At 37.1% G+C, this 25,685-nt stretch overlaps 1 protein-coding gene across 6 annotated transcripts in view; it reads right to left on the bottom strand.

Annotated features, from left to right (window-relative positions):
* PUM2 (pumilio RNA binding family member 2) overlaps positions 1-25,194 on the bottom strand; it is an 89,575-nt gene extending 64,381 nt beyond the window's left edge. For 4 of the 6 annotated variants that reach the window (XM_037151815.2, XM_037151814.2, XM_037151813.2 and 1 more), the window contains exons 1-2: positions 25,066-25,194; positions 2,372-2,440 (exon numbers count right to left, since the gene is read on the bottom strand). In XM_037151815.2, the coding sequence (XP_037007710.2) occupies positions 2,372-2,422 (51 nt within the window). In that variant the 5' untranslated portion in view covers positions 2,423-2,440; positions 25,066-25,194. Of the gene's footprint in view, positions 1-390; positions 465-1,367; positions 1,493-2,371; positions 2,441-25,065 lie in introns of those variants that run through there. The other 2 variants (XM_053666844.1, XM_037151817.2) reach the window with 2 other exon arrangements.
* Positions 25,195-25,685: the final 491 nt, after the last annotated feature.

Raw genomic sequence — 25,685 nt, forward strand, 5'->3', positions numbered from 1 at the left:
TTTTTGATTAAAGCATGTCATGGAAAAAATGGAAAGAATGAGTTTATGAATGGGTGAATACAAATCTGTTTCTATTTCCGAATGAACTAGAAGAGACTGTCCTTCTTTCTGATGATGGGCATGACCTACGAAAACCAGTATATCTGAAAATTGGTCTATATGTAATGCAGTGCTTCGTACATTAGAGATTTACAGCAACTTAAGACATAATAAGAACGACTTTATTTTTTAAAGAAAAGTTCAAGAATAGGCCAATCCATTAAAAAAGGATGTTACATTAAAAAAAATACACAAGCAATTTCAGAAAACCCAAAAAACCAGAAACTCAAGGCTGCTTTAATTTATTAAAATGAATGAATTCTGGGATAAAACAAAACAAAAAAACCTCACCTGTCAGGAAAGGAGGAGAAGACTGGTGAGAGAGAGACAGGCAAAGAAGGAAATCCCAGAAGGTTCCCTGCTGCCTGTGAGATGAGGAAAGATAGAAAGGCTTGTGGGAGAGAGAACCCAGATGCAGAAACCTGAGCAGGTTCCTTAGCTATCTCTTAGAGGTAACAGAATTAGTTGGTAAACTGTTAAGAAAAAAACTTAATTAGTGAATAACAGCTTATTTAAAAATACATTTTTACTACATGATGGTCACAGAAGCACTGACCTGCTGCTATCCGCCAAAAAAGCAGACATGCTAAACCTAGTCATTTTAACTCTGCATTTGACATTCCCATTGAGAAAGCCTAGATTTAAACTTAGGTCATTTAACATAGTATTACATGCTATTTACCCCCAGCTTGTCTTTTTCAAAAACCTCAAATATCCCTCCTTCATGCCCAAACAGCTAACTGAATTCCTTTTACTACTATTCTGATGATGATTTTTTTTTTTGAACTGCAGAGGTGTCTTTGGATTTACAAATACTAAGAAATGGAAGAAGAAAAAAGCCAATTTGTAAATATCTATACAATAGAGACTTGGGAAGTAAAATGCTGGGGGGTGGAGGTGCCTAAATAGAATTACAGTAAGGGTGTGTGAACTTTACCTGCTCTTAAAAAAGTCATTAAATTCAAGTTTTCACAGACTAAGCTGAAATATTATTCAAATCTGTTTTTAAGGTATGTTATTCTGTTTTCTAAAGACCAAAGAAAATGAGCAAAAGGGAAACAACCAAAAGCCCTTTCTGACTGCTTCTTTTTGTTCACCCATAGGGTGAATAATGCCTAAGCAGCCTCCACTGCGTCACAGTGAACCTGTAGTTATAACTAAAAAATTACTCCCTCTCTCAATTTTTTTGTAAGGCCCAGAGTTTTACATTATGCACTAAACTAACAAGCTTACTTTGGCAATACTTATGCTTAAGCACCTTAACTCACCCTTAAATCAGTCCTCTGAAAATGACAAACTCTTTGGAAAACGCTGTTCTGGAGAAGGGGAGGGTTAGCTAGCTGCAGGGTGCCCTCTTGTGGTCCAGAGGAGTGACTAGACTCTTTTTCTGCATCTGAAGAGCACAGCATTGGACGGAGTGAGTCTCAGGAAGGTCTCTAATCTACCAAGGTAAAATAATCTCCAGGAGCAAGCAATTAATTACACATCTTAGGTCTGTTCACCATTATCTTCTATTATCAAAGTCCACACTATATTAGTACTATAGAACATGACAAAATAAAGATGTGACCACAAGGATTTTCATCATCAATTAAAATTTTCTAAACATTTACTAGGTATATGGAAAACTAAGTATTTTTGATGTCTTACATTACTTAATGATAAAGTTAAATGGGATGCCCCCATGAGTCATAGATTAAAAGGACTGATAAAAAGCATTTAGAGTGCCCACTGTGTGCTAGTCATTTGAAGCTATCAAGCTACTAAAGAAACTAATACAAAACAATAAACTTTAACCAGTAATATAACAAAGTATATATAAAGATCTATAAGAAGTCAGATGAGGAAGTATAATTCCATTGCAGATGCAATGGGACAATAGATAAGCATCTTTTTCAGTAGTCTTGTAGAGGCTTAGAAGTTTTTTAAGCAAACAGCCAACAAGGAGAAATTTTTGGAAGAGAGAATAGTCAACAGTATGGCTAAAGCAAACAGCATACATATATAAAACAGAAGGACAAGAATAAAGAAGGCTCTTTTCTGAGCAAAGTATTTGTGATTCATTACCAAAATATAATACATCATTTAACCAGGTCAATCAAATCAACCAATCTCACAAAAAGAACTGAGAATCACACTACATAACTGTATAATCTGAGATTTAAAAAACCTGCACCATTAACCACTATTTTCAAGATTTATGGTTTAAAAAGTCTCAATGGCTCAAATAATCAATGTGAGGTACACATTCTTAGCATTCATAAATATTTACCTCTCCCATTCCCCGAGATTCTAATGCAAGAGCTTGAAAATCATGATTCATTTCATCCACAGATCAAACCTGTTGAATAAAAACAAAAATTAGTAGAAAGAAAAATGTAAATAGACTGTGTCAACTATTCTGATATATTAAAACTACTGCTGATATTAGTTTAGCGTGAACTAAATGGGCAAGAATAGATTTCTCTATGGAGACAGGTTTTCCTAAATAGAGCACATGACAGCAATCTGCACTGAAATTTGTAGGAAAACCTGGGGAAGGGTTCTTGGGTTACTCTGCATGCCAAAAGAAACCCTACTAGTTTCTTGAGCAAAATAATAGGTTATGTCTGCAGTTGCCAGTGCTCACTGGGCTCCAGCCGAAGGAGAAGGCGGGGGGGGGGGGGGGGGGAGTAAGTAAAGAGGTCACTGTACCATGGCTCATACAGAGGAGACTGCCTGCAAATTGCAAATCGACTGGTGGTGAAGTACTGAGGAAGCAACTGGCTACCAAAGTCGCCTGCAAGTGTGTGTCCTCTTAACGGGAGGGGTGAGAAAACCTCACCATACAGGCCTGGTACTATGGCACTTTGTGAAACGAGACATTATCAGAAGTCCGCTGAACTCCTGATTTGCAAACTTCCCTTCCAGAGTCTGGTGTGAGAAATTGCCCTTGACTTCAGATAGATCTGCACCTCCAGAGAGTAGCAACTGGTACTTTGCAGGAGACAAGTAAGGCCTATCTGGTTGGCCCTTTGAAGACAACAACCTGTGTGCTGTCCTCACCAAACATGTAACAATTATGCCAAAAGATATCCAGCTACTACATCATATATGTGGAGAACATGCTTGAGAATCCATTACACAATAGGAAACATTCCATTCTTAAAAAAAAATTAATGTTCTCTTCTTCCTGTTCTTGGTAGTTCTGAACATTAGGTATATTTTTTCCCTATGGGGTAAAAAAAGGTACCTAAGTACATCATTGCAGGTTGAAGAAATAGGGAACAGAAATTGGGCAGTTTTTCCATTTTCACTTGTGTTTAAATTTTTAAAATACAAACACAAAAACATAAAACATTAATGCACGTCAAAATGTTTCAGTGAACAAGATTCAGCAGTTCAACTTTATGACAACATAAATAAACCTGTTAAATGTTTCTGGACAATGCCAAATTTGGATAAAAAAAACAAAAAAGTAAATGTCTTATTGATGGCAACTACAAAAGGGTGTTTCTAGCACTTTTACCATATAGTAGATTCCATCTACTCACTATACTTTGCTGAGCTATACATACTACATGCAAGTATGTATTTTTAATGTTACCTGTCTTCTGTGCTGTTCCTGTAAATTTGCTATTAAAATATGTTTAACTAAAAAAATAAAATAGATGGGAAGTAAAGAATAGAACAAGGTCAAGTACTAAATGCAATTATCTTGTTTTTTTAATGTTGCAGTTCCTATTACAAAATTACTTGCCAAAATTTCTCAGCATTTCATTATTTGCAGATCTTATACCAATAACATTTTTCATTGAAATTATTTAAGTGATGCTTCGGTTCTACCTCAAAGCAAAATATAAATTAATCAGCTGCAATTATAATAGGTTTCCCGAAAAATATTCCTTTCCCTTCTCAAACAAAAACTAAAGCATATATTTCTATTTTTCCATGTCTAACCAGCAGTTTAAATCGCCTTTTGTATTTCATGTGACAATATGTTCTTGAATCACAGGCCCTCTGCCCGCTAGTGTTTAATACTGCTGGGAAAAACCACTTAGGTCTGAAACAGATTCACAGCCCCCAAAGTTCTGGGCCTTGCAATATAATTCTGTTACTTTCCCCGGGCAGCTCCCTCTCTCTAGACCTCCACAGCAGCCTGACATTACAAAGCACGCTTCCCTTCTGTGGTGCTGCTCTCTGTTGTTCTGTCCCTTCTGATAGTTCTTTTGTACTTTATGGGTCTAGTTGCTTCTCCTCAGCCTTCTTCGCAGACTCCTATTTGTCACCTCAACTCTCAAATAAAGGCTAGTGTTCCATTAGTATCCTATACAAGAAACGCTCCTCCTCTCCAACCTTTGCCCTTGAGCGATCCCATTCACTCTAAGTGCTTTAGGGCCCTTCACCCCCATATTTGGATTTATAAACCAAATCTCTCCCCTCTTCAAAATTTCAAACTACCTTCTTCCTCCTCCCATCCCTGGAGATACCACAGGAAGTTCCAACCTTATTCTTCTTTCTTCCCCACCTAACAATTCTTTTGTACACCAATACCCAATCGCTAACACTGACCTCTTACTTTAGTTAAATCTATCCATTTTCCAGGTGTCTGGTGGTTCAGACCACCATCATCTTTTATCTAAAATACTGCAATCCTCTCCTTCTTCCCATCCTACAATCTAATCTCCAAAAATGTAGTCATCTTCCTGAACTCTAGTCTGATCGTGTGACTCCATTATTAATCTTTGACTTAAAAATAAAGCTCAAACTCCTAAATGTGGTTTACAAGAAAAGTGTAACAGTTTCAAATTACAGTTCTAGCAGCTAGTATTTCTAGATTCTGGACAAGTAACCTAAACTGTTTTTCCTCAGTCTCCTCACAGGAACCTGACTGCAGAAGCTGCTACATGGATTGTTGTGAAAACTGAATTAGACACAACAGTACCTAATACGAAAGCATTCAAGTTAGATATTAAGAAAAGCCCTTCATTTTTTTTTTTATCAAATGGTACTTCAACAATTGGATGTCCATACAGGATGGGGCAAAAGTAGGTTTACAGTAGTTTGCATGGAAAATAATATAATAATTAATAACACAAGAATGAACTGTTTTGTATATTCACAACTGTAAATCTACTTTTGCCCCACCTATATGTAAAAACATATACCTCATAGCTTAATATAAAAATTAACTCACAAAAGATTATATATATACCTAAATGTAACATCTAACATTATAAAACTCTAGGAAAAAAAACAACAGAGAAAAGCTGTGTGAACTTGTTTTTAGATCACATCAAAAGCAGTCTATAAAAGAAAAACTGGTATCTACAAATTTGACTTATGTAAACATGCTCTAAAAAAAAAACAACAGGCCAGGAGTAAAATATTCATAAATCACATATGTAATACAGGACTTGTATCCAGAATATATTAAAAATGTTCCTAAAAATAAGAAGAGGACAACCCAATTAAAAAATTGGCAAAAGATCTAAACAGATACTACATCAAAGTTAGCTGGCAGCAAATCAGCTATTCTTTTATCTTGTTAGAAAAGCTGGTATATGAACAGTTTTTACAAAATAAATATTTCATTCATTCTTCCATTAATTCAGTAAGCTTTAACTGGGCATCTTTAATGTATAAGATTTTGTAAAGAAAAGCAGAAGTTAAGATATGATTACTGTTCTCAAAAGAGTTTAAATGAATTTGATAGTTCCTGGTAATTAGAGGAGTAGCTCCTCCAGACCAAACCCCCCCTACGGGTAACAATACACTCTGGACAAAATAAACAAAAATAAAAATGTAATTTAAAATAAATAAAACAACTTAAATTCCTATAAACACAGTCTTAAAGCTTGAAGATACAAAGGAGAGAGTTTGGGACAAGGAGAACAGCTTGAAACTGAGAAGTCTTAAAAAGGAGGCAATCAAATTCTGCTTGGATTTTTAGACAATCCCTGAACTATACAGATGGAACAGATTGCAAGCAACACAATTAAGGCTAAAAGAACTAAGCAAAATGTTTGCTGCTGACCACCTTCAAGTCAGAGAGCTTAAGTCCCATGAAAACAAAAACAAAGACAGTCAATATTCTCCATAAGAACACAGAATCTAGAACATCTTCAATGTCAACATGTACCTGGAACACAACCCAAAATTATTAAACATAAAAAAACAACAAAATTATTAGACATATGTATAAACAAGAAAATTCAATAAAGACCAACCCCAATATAGATAATCCAAGTTAGAATTAGCAAAGATATTAAAGCAACTGCTACATCTGTGTACAAAGATGAATGAAAGAAAAAATCATGTTAAAAAAATACAAAACATCAGCAAAACAAAACTATAAAAGAACCAAAAGAAGTCCTAAAAGTAAAAACTATCTTTAAAAAAATTTCACTGGATGCACTTAACATCACATTGAAGATAAAGGGTCAGAGAATACGAAGACAAATCAATGGAGATTTCCAATCTGAAGAAAAAGAGGAGAGAGAATGAGATGGAAAAATTATTTGAAGAAAAGGTCACAAATTTCCCCAAATTTCATGAAAGCAAAAATTACAGATTCAAGATACTCAATGAACCCCAGGCAAGATAAATAGGAAAAAAAAATAATAACTCATACCCACGCACATCATAATAAAAATGCTGAAAACCAAAGATAAAAAGATCCTGACAGGAGCTAGGGAGGGAAAATTACATAAAGGGGGAAAATGATACAAATGACCACTTAGTTTGTGCTAGAAACAGTGGGGACCAGAATATAATATAAAGTGCTGAAAGAAGGAAAAAAAATACCAAACCAGAATTTTATGTGCTGCAAGAATAAAGGCTGCCCTCGCTGGGTGGCTCGGTTGGAGCAGGGCCCCATACCACAAGGCTGTGGGGGTTCGATTTCTGGTTAGGTTGCACGTTCGTCAATCCTGGTCAGGTGCATGCAGGAGGCAAGCATCTGATATGTGTGTCTGCCCCTGCCCCTTCTTCCTCCTCTCTAATAGCAATGAATATATCCCAAGGTGAAAATTAAAAATAATAACTAAAAGCTAAAACAAAAACACTTTAAATAATAAGTTCATTACAACAGACTTCCACCTGAAAAAATGCTTTTTAAAAAACTCTTCAGGCTACAGGGAAATGATAACAGATGTAGATGTGGATCATCAGGAAGGACCAAAGAACACAAAAAATGGAAGTACGTGCGTAAGTACTAAGGACTATTTTTTCTCTTATTTTCTTCAAAATACACATGCCCATTTAAAGTGAAAATTTCAACACCATATTATGGGTTTTATAACATTTTTAGATGACTTAATTTACTCGAACACTCAATATTCACTACAATAACTATTTCTAGCCATACCATCATGTCACTGAATTTTAAAGCAAAACCCAGTTTGAGATCAAAATACTCTTTTACCACACAATGCACACATGCATACACATATACATATAAAATTTTCTATACACATATATATATGGACACCTATATATAACCACCAACTATTAGATAAGTAAAGAAATCTTGATCCAAATGTGTCTCACTACTTCGCAGTCATACAATCTAAGCCCTCCATTTTAATGACACACTAATGTCTTAGTACAGTTTGCTTTAACCACCCTTGATTTCTAAATTTTTCTTTAAAATTTCCTAAATCTGGACAAAGCATACATTCATTATTCTGTAAATACTTCACGGGATTTCATATTTATCTTGACTCTATGCTCTTTGTACTTTTTTTAAGATTTACATTTGTGATCTCAATTTCTCTTAAACCTTTTATTTATAGCTTCTATATTTTCTCCAGCTCTCATTACAGCCTCAACTTCTTTGAAGCATTAACTGCTTCCTAAATCTAATGGCAAATCATACAAAGCGTCAGGATACTGCTAACATGTTATCAGCAATCACCTAATATTTATGCAGCTAATTTCTTAACAATTTAAGACATCAAATTTACAAATTTAAATCCTATTTTCTTGACAATGCATTCACACAATTCTGACTTCATAATTTAATTTACAAACCTATATTAAATGATATTAACCCCTGAAGTCTGTGCTCACATAAAGATCATACCAATTAATCATTTAAAAAAATCTTTCATGTAACATCTTTTTTATCTGTATTCTGAGAACAGACTGTCTTTATTAAGGTAACTGTTCAATTACTTAGGGTGGAAATGGCTCAAAATTGGATTATTATTCTGTTATTATAATAAGTTCATGGTTTGACTTTTGAAAGTTTGTTAAACCTGTAAATCTTAATATACTTATCTGTTGTAAAGATCAAATGAGATAATATATTCAAAAGTGCTTTGTGAGCTATTAATAAAAAGTGCTCACCAAATACTATGTATGTACTAAGAGCATCATTATGGACTACTCTAGAAAAAACGGATACTTTCTGAGGCTCTTCAGGCGCTCAGTGTTTGTCTCTCTTGAGTCAGCTTTTGTCAGTATGTCAGCCTCTTGCCTTGCTGTCAGGTTAAATATCAATGGACCTGAAAGTAAAGGTGCCACTTCTAACATTTCTAATTAGGTTACTTTCAATTTGCAGTAATCTGTAGTCGCAGATATCCAACTATGGTAGGCTTGTAAGATTAAATATGCTCTAAGAAGAATCTACCTCTAACAAACACAAAAAACACATTCTAAAGTTACAGTTCTTTCTTAGAAAAACAATTTGGCTTCATATACATAAATGTATATTATCTCTTGAACCAATTTCTCCAACTTTGGGAATCAATTCTAAGAATAAAACCTAAATATAAAAAAGCTTTTATGTACAAAGATGTTTGTAGTAATGCTGCTTGCAATCCTGAAATTATAAACTGCATAACTGTCCCACAATAAGTAATAAAGCACTATAAAATGTAGTATCATGTAGCTACTAAAAACATTTTTGAGTTTATAATTAAGAAAATGCTTGTATAGTAATGTTAAGAAACAGTGAAAGGAAGAGACTTCCAGTCAAGATGGAGGCAGAGGTATACACGCTTTGCCTCCTTGTGCAACCACAGAAAGAATTACAAATAGATCTCAAAGAAATAACACCCAGAACTGTCAGGGAAGTTGAGCTAACTGTATGTATAAAGTCTGACAGCGGAGGATTTAAAGAAGCCACATTTATCCAGACAGGTAGGAGAGCCAGAGTCCTGGAGACTCAGAGACGCAGAGAGGCACAGAAATACACTGTGGCAAAGAGAGGTGGCAGTGGTGGCAGGAATGGCCTCACATTCATGAATGGTAGATAAAAATCAGGAGTGATACCTTGAGAGTGAGGGATTCCAACCCCAGCCCAGATAAATCCCCATAACTTCTGACTGTAAAAACTAGTGGGGGTTAGGGCGGCAGAAGAAACTGCCAGATTTTCAGGAGACCCTATTTAAAAGGCCTGCATGGGCTCAGAACATATGCAAACTCACCCACTCTGGAATTCACCACCAGGGCAAAAGCTGAAATGGTGCCAGTGGCCAGCAAACTTCAGAAGTCAGAGAGCTGCACTACCCACTCTCCAAACCTTCCCCCCAACACTGAGCCTTGAAGCTGTGCAATGGGTTGCCCAACCCTGATGATTACCTAAGGCTTCACCTCACACAATTTACAGGTGCATTTTCTACAAAAGGCCGCACTACTAAGACAGAGAGTCAGAGCAGCTCTACCTAATACACAGAAACACATGGAGAGGTTGCCAAATTAAGGAGACAGAGAAATGTGGCCCAAAAGAAAGAAAAGAAAACCCCAGAAAAAGAACTAAATGAAATGGAGATGACCAACCTATCAGACGCAGAGTTCAAAACACTGGTGATAAGGATGCTCAAAGAACTCACTGAGTAAGACAACAACAGAAAGAAAGAAATGAAGATTACACCAAGTGAAATAAAACTCTTCAGGGAACCATGAGTAGAGGAGAGGAAGCTGGGATTCAAATCAACAATCTGGAACATAAGGAAGAAATAAGCATTCAACCAGAACAGCAAGAAAAAATAATTCGAAACAACTAGGATTGTTTAAGGACCCTCTGGAACGCCTCCAAATGTACCAATATCTGAATCACAGTGGAGCCAGAAGAAGAGGAACAGCAAGAAATGGAGTTCCCATAAGATTATCAGCTGACTTCTCAAAAGAAACTTTACAGGCAAGAAGGAACTGGCAAGAAGTATTCAAAGTAATGAAAACCAAGGACCTACAACTAAGATTACTCTATCCAGCAAAGCTATCAGTTAGAATGGAAGGGCAGATAAAGTGCTTCCCAGATAAGGTCAAGTTAAAGGAGTTCATCATACCAAGTCATTATTACATGAAATTGTAAAGGGACTTATTTAAGAAAAAGATCAAAACTATCAACATTAAAATGACAAGAAATTCGCAATTGTCAACAACTAAATTAAAAAAAAAACAAATTAGGCAAACAACTGGTACAGGAACAGAATCATAGGTATGGAGCTCTTTTGGAGGGTTATCAGCTGGGAGGGAGGAAGGGGAAGAATGGGGGAAAAGAGGATATTAAGAAGCATAGTTGGTAGGTACAAAATAGACAGGAGGATGTTAAGAATAGTATAGGAAATGGAGAGGCCAAAGAACTTGTATGTCCGATCCATGGACATGAACTGGGGCGGGGGGGGGGGCAGCAGGAGATGGTTGGAGGGAAGGAGATACCAGGTGGAGGAGGGCAAAGGGGAAAACACTGGGACAACTGCAACATTCCCCCCCTTAATCAATATTTTTTTAAAAAGTAATGAAATAAAACCTTCAACAGTCCTTACATGATCAGAGGACACCAATTTTCCCATCTAGTTATCTGAATTTTATTACCTTTCTGTAATAAACCTGTGTGATAAATGAGAGGGAGATTTTTATTAAGAAAAAAAAGTACATACAGTAAGTAGACTTAAGAAACTTTCTCAAGAGTGAAGCACTGAAACTTTACTGCAGCTACTTTTTTTTCTTATTCCAGGTTTTCATCTGTGGTCCAAATAAATGAGATAAGCTAAAGAACCCATGAATAGATGTGAGAGGTCTCTTACCACTATGGATCAATTCTTTCGTTTGCCCAGTGTGGGGGTCAACAAACTTTTTCTGTAAAGAGCTATACAGTAGTAATCACTTTAGACTTTATGGAAAAACAGCCATAAGTAAAAAAAATGAATAAGCATGGACGTTCCTAATGAAACATTATTTATCAACAGTGAAACTTGATTTTCATATATTTTTCAAGTGTCACAAAATTCTTCTTTTGATTTTCCCCAAATATTAAAAAAAAGATTTTATCCATTCTTTTTTTTTTTTTTTTTTAAAGAGAAAGGGGTAGGGAGGGAGAGAAACATCGATGTGAGAAACATGGATTGGTTGCTTCTTGCATGCACCTGGACTGGGCATCAAACCAGCAAGCTTCGATTTGCAGGATGACTCCTAACCAGCTGAGCTGCATGGGTCAGGGGTGAATTAAAGTTAGTTTCTGAGATTATGATTCTGTTTTTCTAGCAAAAGAACTAACTAGAACTAACTGTTTTATTAAATTCTAAAACCTGCCCTGGCCAGTGTTGCTCAGTTGGTTGGAGCATTATCCTGTAACCGAAAGGCTGCAGATTCTATTTCAGTCAGGACACATACCTAAACAGCAGGCTGGGTTCGATCCCTGCTCAGGGTGCATATGATCCCTGATGGGAGACAGCAACCAATCAACAACTTTCACTCACATCAACATTTTTCTCTCCCTTCATTTCTTAAAGCCGGAAAAATGTCCTCTGGTGAGGGTATGTACACACACACACACACACACACACTCTCTCTCTCTCTCTCTGTGTATATATAAAATCCAATATTATGGTCATCCACCATTTTACTGCACTTCACAGATTTTTTTAACAATTTGAAAGCAAGAGCCCTCATCAACAAAAAACAAAAAAATATTACCATTTGCCTAACTGTGATACTTGCTTTACTGTGGTGGTCTGGAACCAAACTAAAATATCTCCAGGGTATGCCAGAAGCTAATTTTTCTGTAAGCAGATTACTAATTATATGGGGAACAACCTAGATTTAGCACATTAAATAATTTGGTTCTGTTCATTTTCATATATACTAATGTATCATCCAAAAGGTTTATAAATGGTTTGTACAAAGAACCAATACACATTAAGTACATTTCTATCATTAAGAGTACTGCCCTGGCTGGTGTGGCTCAGTGGATTGAGTGCAGGCCTGTGACCATGAGGATCGTGGTTTGATTCCCAGTCAGGGCACATGCCTGGGTTGTGGGCCAGTTCCCAGCGGGGGGCACACGAAAGGCAACCACACATTGGTATTTCTCTTGTCTCCTTCCCTTCCCCTCTCAAGATAAATAAATAAAATCTTAAAAAAAAGAAGTACTAATCTGTCTCATACAGCATCTGATCCAATTCCCCATCATGTGCCTATCATAATAAATAAGGGGGAAGAGTCATTTAGAGCCACACCAAATAGTACTGAAGTACTTTCTACCACCATCTGATACCAGTAACATTTTTATACTATAATTAGTTTTACTTTAAGACAATCAGCCTTCAAAGATTTAACATTAGAAGTTTTTACTAATCACCAGGACCTAGTAATGTTATTTTTCTGGGGGCATGAACTGAATCATACACTTTTCTAGTGGTATTGGATAAGCCACTTCGCTAGTGGTTGAGTCAAGATCCACATCAACATTTGTAAATATTTGCTACTTGTTTGTCCACGTACTTCATGGGGGAATTATGCATGCTTGTAAATTTTACTAGCAAAAAGAACAGTATTATTGACTCAACTACACTGCAAAAAATTAAGTTGTATGTTTTGAATGAAATTTGGCAGAAATGTATTATCAATATACAGACTCCCAGAAATATTCAGATCCTAAGTCAAATTGTCCCAGATTAGAAATTAGATTATTCTGGCACCAGAATTTAGACATTAAATAAAATTTTACCAAATATTTCTGCGTAAGAATGCTTTAGCTCTTCGACGATAATCTCACAGATACACTCTCAAGGAAGCAAAACAGGATAAATATACATATATAAATACTTACATATATGTGAATATAAGGCCAAGACATTTTTCCTTAAAATTCTCTTAAAGGAGCCACCATATATTTGAGTCCTTACAACATCTCCTATACAACAAATACATTCTCTCAATTTATTTTGAGAAAATACTGCTTAGAAAAGTTCCTTTACTTTGAAAAACAAAATATTGCTTCTATATACTAAACAACCTCAGTCAATGCCAGTTTTTGATGCTTTTAGATATTACCCAAGAGAAGCAGGTCAAAGGGTTAAGATAGCAATAAAGTTGATATAAAGTGGGTTTGAAGAGTCAAGGATACAAGTGAAATGTTAAAGGTATATCATGAAATGAGCATCTCAAAATGGTATTTCTAAATTAACATTTTGTTATTTACTATGCCATTATTGTAAAAGCGGAGAAAGCAGACTGTATGCTTAATAATGTAATGTAACATGAAACAGCACCACTGCCTATGAAGAACTACTGCCTCAAAACAGAAACAAAAAAATAAAACCAAACAACCAAACCATTAAACTCCAATCTTTCTAATGAAGCTGCTAGATCAAGATAGTACTGATTTACCAGAAATAGAACAGAGACAGAACAAAATCAATACATGACACAGGAAAGTGATTACTCAATCTAGAATATGGAAAAAAAGGGGAGTGATCACCTGGTTTCACCAACATATCTATGACTTGAAATTTAAAGGGAGAGAACTAATACAGAGGCTTAAATACCAAATATACTGTGTATCCCTGCTGGTGTGGCTCAGTGGGCTGGGCCTGTAAACTGAAAGGTGGCTGGTTCAATTCCTGGTCAGGGAACATGCCTGGGTTATGGGCCAGATCCCCAACTGGGGGTGTGCAAGTGAAGGCCAACTGATGTTTCTCTCCCTCTCTAAAAAATAAATAAATAAAATCTTAAAGTTAAAAAACAATAAACAAAAAAACTGTAAATCTAGTTGAATCTTGGTTCTGACAAATCCACTATTAAGAGAACATTTTTTGAGTAAATCAGGGAAATCTAAATACAAAATGGGTATTAGATGATATTAAGGAAGTTTGTTATAATAGCAAGAGGATTGTACTTTTTAGTAAGTCCTCATCAGTAAGAGAACAAAACTAGTACAAATCATAGCTTGTAAATGGATTAATCCACAAAGTTAACTGACTCAAGAGTTGGAGCATTTGTATAAATGTAATGTCATTTATTACTTCCTCAATCATTACTTTTGACAAATAAAATATGAATTTTTCAAGTGAGCACAAACATCTTTGGACCAATTTTATGCTAGAGATGATACTAGGCATGTTAGCTAATTCTCGCTACAATCCAGCAAAGTAGGTATTGTGTTTCTGCTTCACAAACAAGGCTACTGTAGCCAGTTGTCCTCCCCTAACCACCAAAGCTCCTGAAACGGCAGAGAATTCGATACTACCACCAAGCATGAACCATTCATTACCTTGATGCTCTAAAAGCTCACTCCCCAGCTGGCCTTTTACTCACCCTACTTCAGTCCCTGGAGAGCTCTTGCCATTTACCTCTTCATGTGCCAGTCCTACAAATCCTTCCAAGTTTAGCTCAAATGCCACTTTCTTCACTGAAAACAACCCCCAAGCAATCTTTTTAATTTCCATGGCATGTAGTTGGTATTTCTCAATATATTAATATCATCTACGACATGACCATTAGACTTTAAAACTTCTCTAAATCAGAATTAGGATTAAAAAAAAACATGTAGTGCAATTTTGCAAACTTCTGGTTATGGCACTGTTCAATGAAATGTTAATAGTTGAGGAAGGAGACCAAAAAGAAGGATACTAAGAATACTGTAATAAGGAGGGTAGTTGATAGTTTATCAACTATACATCCATTAAAAAGCACAAGAATGTATTTATACATATATGGGAAAAAATTCCAGGATACTAAGTAAAACAGCAAGGTGAAAAACAGTCTATCATCCCACTTTTGTAAAAACTGGATACAAATATGGATACAAAACTGGATATAAATATGCTTATACATATTTATGTATACCTGGAAAACAAAAAATGACACTTAACTGTTCATAGTCACATATGAGAAAAGAACACATATACTTTTAATTTTACATTGTGTTTTTTTTTACTTCTTGAATATTTCCCAAATATTTCATTACTTGTATTTTTGAAAATATTTAAAATACATGTGTTACAAGAATGGATAAAGAAGTTGTATGTATGCACACACAAACACAATGGAATACTATTCAGCAATAAAAAGAACAAAACCTGCTGTACAGCCTACGGCTGTACCACCCTAAACATGCCCATCTCCTCTGAAATCTGTTGTACAGCTAAAGCTAATATTATATCGCATGGAACTGTAATAGAAAAAAATGGAAACTTGCCATTTGCAACATTAGACCAAGACAGTATTATGCTAAGTGAAGTAAGTCAGAGAAAGACAAATACTGTATAATTTCACTTATATGTGGAATCTAAAAATACCAAAATAAATGAATAAACAAAACAAAGTAAAAACAGACCCAAAGATACAGAGAACAAGCCAATGGTTGCCAAGAGTGGGGGGGAGAGCAGTGGATAGGAATAATAAAATACATGTGATAAAAATCACTAAACGCATTTATACAGTCCTTATTACAGTCAGTTTGGAAGTCAATACCTTCTATATGATAGAATGCAAATATTTCATAAATACACCTATACATAGAAGCTACATATTATGACACAACGTAGGCCATAACTTAATAGGGAATCTTATTAGTCTTATTTGTAAACTTCTGAGGGTTTTTAAGGCACTACAAAGAAATGTACACGTATACCCAATAACTACAATAGTAAAAATCTCTAGCCACACCTTCAAGACACTTTGGGTTTTACAAAGTAAAATCCAGTTTGTAGCTCTAAACATGCTCTCACTACCTAATTTAAAGGAATTGCGCTCATGTCATTAGCACTTAAGTTTTCTAACCATTTCCTCTAGGTTAGTTCTGCACTACTCTTTGGTATACTTGTCAAAACGTAAAAAAAATAATAATAAAATGGGAGTCAGTGAAATCATACATTTAAAACTCCGCACTGTATTGACAGTATGCTATGATAAAACAGGATTCACATATTTCTAGCTTTGAGTGTATTTTGTAGAATTGTTCTTTATTAAGTATTGCCAACAACAGGTTGGGAAAGAAGTGAACTGGGTTAAAGAAATTTTGCCATTCACTACTCCTACCACTCGAGACTGTCACTGATCTGAATTCAGAAAATCCCAGAGGAAACTACAATACTCCGGCTCCATGCTGTATCATTCTTAACAGGAATGTGAATAAAAAAGGTTAATTACTAAAGGAAGTTAACTCTAAGTTTGGTGCCTTGAAGGTTTAACTAGCTGGAGTAAAACATACATTAAGATTTGGGATGGATCAAAGGTATATCTTTCTTATTACAGATAATGAGGAACTATTTAATTGATTCCCAGAAAACAAAATGGGCCCCTTAGGGATATGAGCACACCAATTTTAAGGTTCTCAAACCCTAACAGTGCATCAGAATCTAGGTAGAACTTTTAAAAAACTACAAATAGTCAGATCCCACCTATCCAAAACTTACTTGAATTGGTCTGGGCAGGGAAATAGGCAAATTTTTATTAGTATTTTTTAAGCTTTCCAGGTGATGCTTCCCTATGCAGACTGAGTTGAGAACCTTATATATCACTACAGCACCTACAGCTCAGGAACATATCCTCAAACACCCTCATGGTTTTCTAATTAAAAAGTTTTACATCATTCATCTCAGAGTAACAGAAACCAGAATCAAAAACATACTCCAGTTTCATGTTTGCCTCTAGCTGAATGAACTCAGACCACTTGAACTCTCTGGTCCTGTCTCTCCATTTGCACTTGAGAATAACCACTGTTGTTTCCTCATATGGTAATTGTGAAGATTAAATTAGATAATGTATGAAATCGAAACATTTGTGCTTTCTAGAGTATTAATTACCCACCATAATGAGCAAACATATTTTTATGTTTAAAAATCCTTTGACCCAGTATTTTCTTTCCTGGGAACTTACCTTAAATAAACGATAGCACCAACATGATGGAATGACCTGTATAATTTTTTTTCTGCAGGACTGGTTATAGTGGTTAAAAAACAAAAAAACTGAACCTAAGTTCAACAGAAAAATGATTTAGTAAAATAAAAAGCTACACACTAAATACCGCAAGTTATTAAAGTTATATTGCTAATATAAAAAAAAGTTCATGATAGTAAATAATAATACCAAGTTGCCTTAGGTGTATCATTATGATCCTATTTTTGTTTTCAAAAAGTATAAAAAATAAACACCTAACTTTGGTAGGAGAGGAGGTACTGTTGTCTTTCTCTTTGCATTTCTCTATGTTGTAAGGCTTGTTGAAATTAGCAAAATAAAGTTTTCTTAAAAAGGATCCTTATAGTTGCATTACCATTTAGACATTTTATCACAGAATACAGTACAAGCAATCTTTTGTAATTTTCAGTTAATAAAAGCACCACACTGAATGCCCAACAATTGGAAGACTTGTGTCAAACTGGCGACATGGTAATTTTCAAAGATTTTATTTATCTTTCTTATTACTGCTTAATTAGTTATCCCCATTCCCCCCTCCATCACTCTCCCCTGCTCTACTAACCACCCCCACCCTGTCTTTGTCCACAGGTCCTTTTCATTCATTTTTAGAGACAGGGAAAGGGAGAGAGATGAGAAGGAGAGACTCAAACTCTTCCACATACCCTGACAGTGACCACACCTGCAACCCCAGCAGCCCACACTAGGAATTCAACCCACAACCTTTCAGATTGTGGGACAACGCCCAACCAACTGACCGACAACAGTTAGGGCTCTATCTGGTAACTTTCAATTGTTATACATTATCAACTAGCATCAACATAGCACCAAGGAGAAATAACTTAAGTGTTAATTAGGTTGTAAGAGAACTAAAGATAGTCATTTGAATGCATGGTCTGAAACAACCTGGGAAAAAAATTAAAAACTATTAAGCAGCAGATGTTAAAGCAGTTTTAAAAGGCTTTTTTTTTTCTTTATAATTTTCCAAAGTATGTTCCTTAATTACCACCTCACGGTGTTCTAAGAAATAAGAGGTTTCTTGTCCAATACATTTATGATATGCTGATCCCCAGCACCCACTGGTTCTTTTGCAAACTGAGCACTCCGTCATTCTGGAATTCATTCTCTATGTCATTAGCATAGGAAAGGCTCTGACAAGTCCTACAACTAAAACTGCTTACCTTTAACACAGTACTATCATAACTTTCTTCTGTAAATATGTTAACACAGATATTTTGAAGCAGTATTTTGAATCATTTCCAAGAAAATAAAGAAAAATGAATGTATGAGTTATAGTTGCATTTCAACTTTTATCTAAGAAAAGCCATAACTTATGACAATTAAATTTTAAAATGTTTAGTTTATTATCACTATTATGAATAGTCTAATAAAAATATGTGCCCTGTACAAATCTTTGAACCAAGAGGAATCTTTTAGGTGATAACTATGAACTGTGATTTTTTTTTTAAAGTTCCTCAAATAGGCCCTGGCTGGTGTAGTAGCTCAGTGGCTTGAGCTCGAGCCTGCGAACCAAAGGATTGCAGTTCGATTCCCAGTCAGGGCACATACCTGGGATGCAGGCCAGTTCCCAGCAGGGGACCCATGAGAGGCAACCATACATTGATATCTCTCTCCCTCTCTACTTCCCTTACCTTCTGAAGATAAATAAAACCTTGAAAAAAGAAAAAGTTCCTCAAATATTCAAGAATCTTCCTCAAGCAGGTGATCATTTGTTTCCCAACAACTTTAAGTGAGATGACCAAACCAATTTCCTAAAGATATTAAAGTTAAATAAAATTCTAAATTGTTTAGAAAACAACCCCCCCCCCCAAACTGCAGTATCTGGAAAGAGAAACTAAGTCTATGTTAGTTTCAAGAAGTATTAAAGATGCATACCCCAAAAAGGGTCAGCAGGAGAAACACTGAGTATAATTTAAGCAAAATATACTCTATATTCACTGAAATAAAAATTTTAAAGGTACACTAAGTTCTCATAGAATATACAACAAAATGAAAACCAATCTTTGAAAATAATGAAGCAAATATTGAATAACCAAAGTAGTAAGTAAACTCTAAGTTCAACTTATGAAGATACAAAAATAAAAGATATATAGTAAACTACATACAATTCATATTATCCACAGAAAGGAATCATGTCAATTCTTCAGAGGCTACCTTATTTCTAGTACTAAACTTTAAAAAAAAATTTCCTTTAAAGGGTTATTACGGAGAACACAGAGTTGTAACAAAATATTTTCAACAACATTCTCTTACCCGATGGAAAGTTTCATAATCTCACTTTAATAGTCCCTTAAGAAAAGTCATGTACCTAAGTCCTAACACAATCCAGAGAAAACAAGGGCAAAGTAATTCTGTAAGGATTCCAAGATAATATATAATATAGTCTAAATCTTCTCAAATTGTAATCTTGGACTTCCAAAGTTTTTCAGAATTGTCCAAATTAGATAAAACCCTTGAATCTGATGGACCGCACCCTCTCTCTCCAATCGTATCTTTTCAATTCTCCTCCTTCCCTCCACTTTAAGCTCTGCCATCTTCCTATCATGTTCACTGCACACACTTATCCTTCTGGCTGAATGCCATTTCACCCAACTCATCTAAATTAACTTCTCTTAAGTCTTTTTAGACTCAACTTGACCTTTGTAAAAAGCTTTTATTGACCCCTGCAGTGTCTACCCACGTAAATCAACAGCACTTTGGTGTTCTGCACTATAATCAACAAGTTTAACTGTCTTCTCTTCACTATAAACTCCCTGGGGGGGGGGGGGAAGGGTCACTCAGCAGCAACACACAACAGTGTAGCACACAAATGCAAAGCTCAAACATACTGCAACTTTCTGATAGTCCAGCTGTACGAAAGGATACAATTTAGGATATTCACAGTAACAAATGGACTTAATCACAGTAACAAACCAGACGTTTGATAAATATTAGCAAACAATTTTATCTTTGGCAAGGCAAGATCTTTGAGTACTACTTATTGCTAGTGTAGCAGCCACATATTTTAGAGATTAAATGAAGGCACCTACTGCTTCCCTTTGAACAAGAAGCAACCAATTACACTTCAACTGTAAGGTGGCTCAAGGAAGTAATCTGTAGGCAAAACTTAAGAGTTGTCATCCTCTCTAAACTTCAAATGTTAAATCTGTTTATGTTGGGTTTTTTAAAGATTTTTCTTTATTTTTAGAGAGAAGGGAAGGGAGAAAGAAAGGGAGAAAGAAACATCAATGTGTGGTTGCCTCTTACACTCCACCCACTGGGGACCTGGCCCGCAACCCAGGCTACAATTGTACCCTGACTGGGAATTAAACCAGTGACCCTCTGGTTTGCAGGCTGGCACTCAATCCACTGAGCCACATGAGCCAGGTGTTTATGTTGAATTGGTTTTAAACATTTAGATTTTACCATTAACACTAAAAGTTCCAATACAGCCCTGGCTGGTGTGGCTCAGTGGATTGAGTGCCGACCTGAGAACCAAAGGGTCCCCAGTAGGGGAGCGCACAAGAGGCAACCACACATTGATGTTTCTCTCCCTTTCTTTCTCCCTCCCTTCCCCTCTCAGAAAATAAATAAAATCTTTTTTTTAAGTGCTGATACGATACAATGTAGATATTAAATAACCTGGTCATCAAAATGGAGACACAAGTAGCTCTTTATCTGTATATAATTCTTTGTCGGTATTTAACAAGATCATCCAATATTTTCCGTATTTTTCTCTACCCACTGCCTAGCAAAGACCTATACTACTACTTAGGATCAGCTTGCCCCTACCACTCATTTACCTTCTTTAAAGTCTGAATAAATAAAACCAGCACTATATCTTTAGTCAGTAACAATTACAACCCACTGACCACTAAAAAGTCAGTCAGAAACAGTACTTAAAAATCAGATCTCACTGCTTTGAGAGAGAGAACTCTCTACTTCTGACATAAGATGTTCACCACAATAGAAATCACAAAGTTCTACTGTCAAACTAGCTTCTCCACATACTTATTGGTGTTTTTTTCCGGCGTGCGCGCGCACACACACACACACACACACACACACACACGGGAGCCCCTCCCTCTCATTTTTTACGTACTTTGGTAGTCAACTGCAGGTTTTACTGTCCTAGGCAGTGTTGATCTAGCCATTTTGTAGTGTCAGTTTATAGTGAATTTCACCAAATCCCTCCCAGGAAGCAGATTTTGGGAGGATTTTATAGACCAAATTCACATTGACATACATTTTACCCTACATAGGTAATAATACTCGTCTCTCCTGCCTCCCATCCCTCTTGCAAAGTAACACTCCATCTACCTCTTCTCCCTTGTCCTTTGACTTTTTGTCACCTTTTTTCTACTTGGCAGCTACAGCAAATCCTGGGACATGTACAGGTGTCCACATGTGGATGTTTTCCAGTACTCTAAAACCTTTTGTCTCCATGAGAATAGTAAGAGAATCAGAATTTAAGTGAAAAATCTGTGATATGTGAACTGAAAATAGATGGGATTGCAATGGCTAAATTTATGGAAGTGAAATATACTAAAGGAAGTATCCATTTGCCAACATGCTTGAATATTCAATCCTTTTTAATTCCCTAAAGCACTTTAGAAAAATAGAAAAAGAAGCCGGGCAAGGGCCAAAGAAAAAAAAGTGTCCTGCCAGGTACTCAGTTGGTCAGAGTGTCATCCCGATATACTAGGTTGTGGGTTTTATCTCCAGGTACGGCACATATAAGAATCAGCCACTGAATGCATAAGTAAGTGGAACAAATCAATGTTTCTCTCTCTTTAAAAAAAAAAAACACCAATAATTTTCTTAAAAAAAAAAAAGAGGTGTTTTAAAAAAAAAGTCACCAAAAAGACAAAATTTTCCACTCAAAAGGACTCTCTGGAAGGTGACATATGTTTAATTAAGCAAGTCTTCCAATTTTTCATCTGGAGATATTAAAAGAAAAACTCACTATGGAACAAATATAGTACTAACTGTATGTCTCTAAACATACTGCTAGCTGAAACTCTAAAAAGCATTTATCATGTACCAACAACCTATGTAGTAATGCTATCCTATGTTTCACTGGAAAAGCTTGAAAATATTTCTCTCTAAATTCACCTTTTCCACTATAAAAATAGTAAATTTAAATGAAAAACGTTTTCTCACTATACTGCTAAATGTAAAAATCACTTAAAATATTAGCATCTAAGAAGTTTTGAGGAAGCCCTTCCCAGCCACATCAGAATTCAGGAGACACAGGAGTTGGACTGATGGCAATCCAAAGAGCCCCTTTATTACTGACGAAGCTGCACTGGAAAGCGTAATTTAGACCTAGGCCGTCTGAGTTTCCTAACACTGCACCCCATAATTACCCTAACTCAGTCACAGGTGGCATGGGATAACTACAGTCCCCCTCCAGAAGGGGCAGCGTCTGTCCCTGGTGGCCTCCTAAAACAGCAGAACAAAATGCTTTCTGCAGGGGGCAGACTCCCAAAGAGAAAGAGAAGAAAGGGGCTGAGCCATAATCGATCAGTTCCTCTTACAAATTCATCAAAGGAAAGAGTGTGGAGGTCGGACAATAAGAACAAGACTATTTTTATGCCTTCTTAAAAACAGGAAGAAATCTAGTATGTCACAAACCAATTTACACAGTTATAATACAATTTCAATCTCATCTCTCAGTAAAATGGCCTCAAACTGTGAACGTAAGCCACAGTCATGAGATACATTCAAGTATTTAAAATATCCATACCGTACAAGTCTTAAGAAAATTATAGAATACTTTCCTATCTCAGAAAACCAGCAAGTTTAAAGGTCAGTGAATAATAAAGAATCATGTAGAACTGGAGGTGAGGAGACAGAAACCAACCTCTACTTAAAATTATAAAGATTCTGTCAATGTCTATAAAAGGAAAACAGTTTGGTCACTAATAAGATTGGTTTTGAGTTCATACCTGGCCCAAATCTGTGATCGTAATTATAAGTACTCCTGCCAGCTAGGGTAAGTACCTACACAGGAAGACAAATTATCTCTCACCATCAGAAAGCTTTATAAACAAGTACTGAAAGGTTTAAGAGAAACGAAATCCTAATATTAGTGTATGTGTTAAGACTGCAGTACTGTATTTGGTTTTTATACTTGTAATGCCTAAGAAAAACTGGCCTATTAAAGTAACAACTTTGTAAGTCCACTTTAAATATAGCAGTAATTTAGACTTTAAAAAAAAAGTTGAAATCTTACTATATATTGGAACATATAGGAGAACTTCGGACTCAAATTAAGTTTAAAAAACTATGTATTAAAATTAAAGTTTATACTGTTTGAAGATGTTTAGGTTTGTTAACAACAAATCTAATTCGAAGATGAAGTAGCTAAACCTGTGCAAAAAAAACAACTTTAAAAAAAACTTAAATGCTTAAAAACCAATATTGAGATATACAGCTTTATTTTTTAAACTCTAAGTAAACCCTTTCTGGAATAAAAACTGCCCTCAAGACACCTAAAAATTCTAAATAACTTAATTTTACCAAAAATTGGACTTTTAAAGACATTCTTGCAAAGGGGAAATGCCAAGAACTATTTATGATGGCTGTGCAGATAAAACATAATTTTTTAAGTGAGATATTAAATGACTGAGAACAGAAGTTTAACCAATGAAAAATATTTATCTTTAACAGGATTCCTAGCCAAAATTCCTTAAATCCTCGAACACTCCAGGGTCACATGGTGTAGTCATCTATTAAACACAAATTTGAGCAGTAAACATGCTTTCTAAGCAGTAGACAAGCTTTTCAAATCCTTATGTTAACTCCCTTTTATTAAAACTTTTGCTATACAATACCTTTCAGGTATTACATTTCTCTGAAGCGCTCAAAAACATTTTTCTAATAAAGTTTTCCCTAAAAACCTTTACTGAAAATATCTGTCACCAGTCTTCAGTTAAAAAGCTCACAAAATACCAAGTCCGGATTTTAATTGACGTAATTGTCTTAGTAAACCCATTATGTTCGCAATACTGCCCCCCACCAAAAAATGCTTACGCGTTACAATGAAAAATTATGAAAAGTGGATTGTTCCTCGCTATGTTCTCAGAAGTAGCGCGAAGTTTTACAAGCGTGTTTGGGCATAAAACCTTGAACAATTTGTTTTCACTGAATTGGCCCAATTCAGATGGAAAACTACTGCTATAACGTTTGAAGCCTCTAATCTCTCCTTTGATCTCAATTCACGTGTTTTTCAGTATCTTAATCTATTTCTAGAAAACACAACATTCCTTACTAAGGGCACCTAACCAGTCGGACCCGAATCGCTGTTTCCTTCACACCCGACACCTGTCTACCCCAAGCTTTTCCTGGACACACTCAGGCCCTCGAGAGTTCCCACGCTTGTTTTCATAAACCCACTCCTTCCTCTTCGCCCACTTCCAACACGCGCTTCTCTGGATCCACGCGCCCTCCCCACCCCCCACCCCACCCCCCCTCTCCGAACCCAACGGCTAGGCGGACGGACAGCGCGGTCGCGGTCTCTAACCCGAAGCGCACCGGAACCACAGAGCCGGGGCGGGGGCGTGGGGTGGGGGGTGCGCCGCGAGGCTTCGGCGCGGGGGAGGAAAGGAAGCGGGAAAGCCAAGAGACCCCTCTGCCAGGCGCACACCCCCCTCCGGCACCCCTCCCCCTGCATTGTGCGAGCGGGCCCCAGGCCGCAGCCATCCCGAGCACCCCACAGGCCCCGTTCGCCCTCCCACCGGCGGACTGCTCCGGCCCAGGCGGCCACACAAAGCCCGGGGAGCAGCCCCACGGGCGCCAGAGCACGGGGAGAGGATACCAGCGCAAGTGACTTACAGGGCTGCTGCGGCCGCGCTGCCTCAGCCGGGGATACCGACCGTTGGGCACACGGCGGCGTCGCTCTTAGACGTCCTCCCCTCCTTCGCCTTCGGTGGCGGCAATATCTTCTTTCTCCACCTACCTCCCTCCCCCCCACCCCACCTCCTTCTCCTCCCCCTCCTCCTCCTCCGAACCACCGAAGTACCGAGGGTGAGACACAGAGACTCACAACAACATGGCTGCCGCCGCCGCCTCCCCTCCCCTCCCCTCCCCCCGCCCACCGGGCGCACGCAATGCACTCCGGGAGAAAAGGGAGGAGGGAAGCACTCACCGAAGTGCGGCTCCGCTCTGGGGCTTCCGATGATTCTCCCGCGCTCTCAGCGCCGGCCAGCGGGAACTCTGCGCGTGCGCACGCTCTCGGCGCTCGCACGTTTGGTCCGTCCCACCGGCGTGCGCTCCCCGCCCTCACCTTGCGGGCTCACAGCTGGTTCTGGGCTCCCCCGAGGCCCCTGGCTGGAGTCGGGGCTTGGCGGCGTCGGCGTGGTGCTTCCGAACGCCGCGTTCGGCTGTCTTCCCGCGTGGGGCCTCGAGTTCAGAATTCGCTTACCCTCCGTTTCCTCCCCTGTAGCTCGTTCTCC

This window comes from Artibeus jamaicensis, unplaced genomic scaffold (genome assembly GCF_021234435.1).
Source record: "Artibeus jamaicensis isolate MK-2021 breed Jamaican fruit bat unplaced genomic scaffold, CSHL_Jam_final contig_465, whole genome shotgun sequence".
In the NCBI taxonomy this organism is placed as follows: domain Eukaryota; kingdom Metazoa; phylum Chordata; class Mammalia; order Chiroptera; family Phyllostomidae; genus Artibeus; species Artibeus jamaicensis.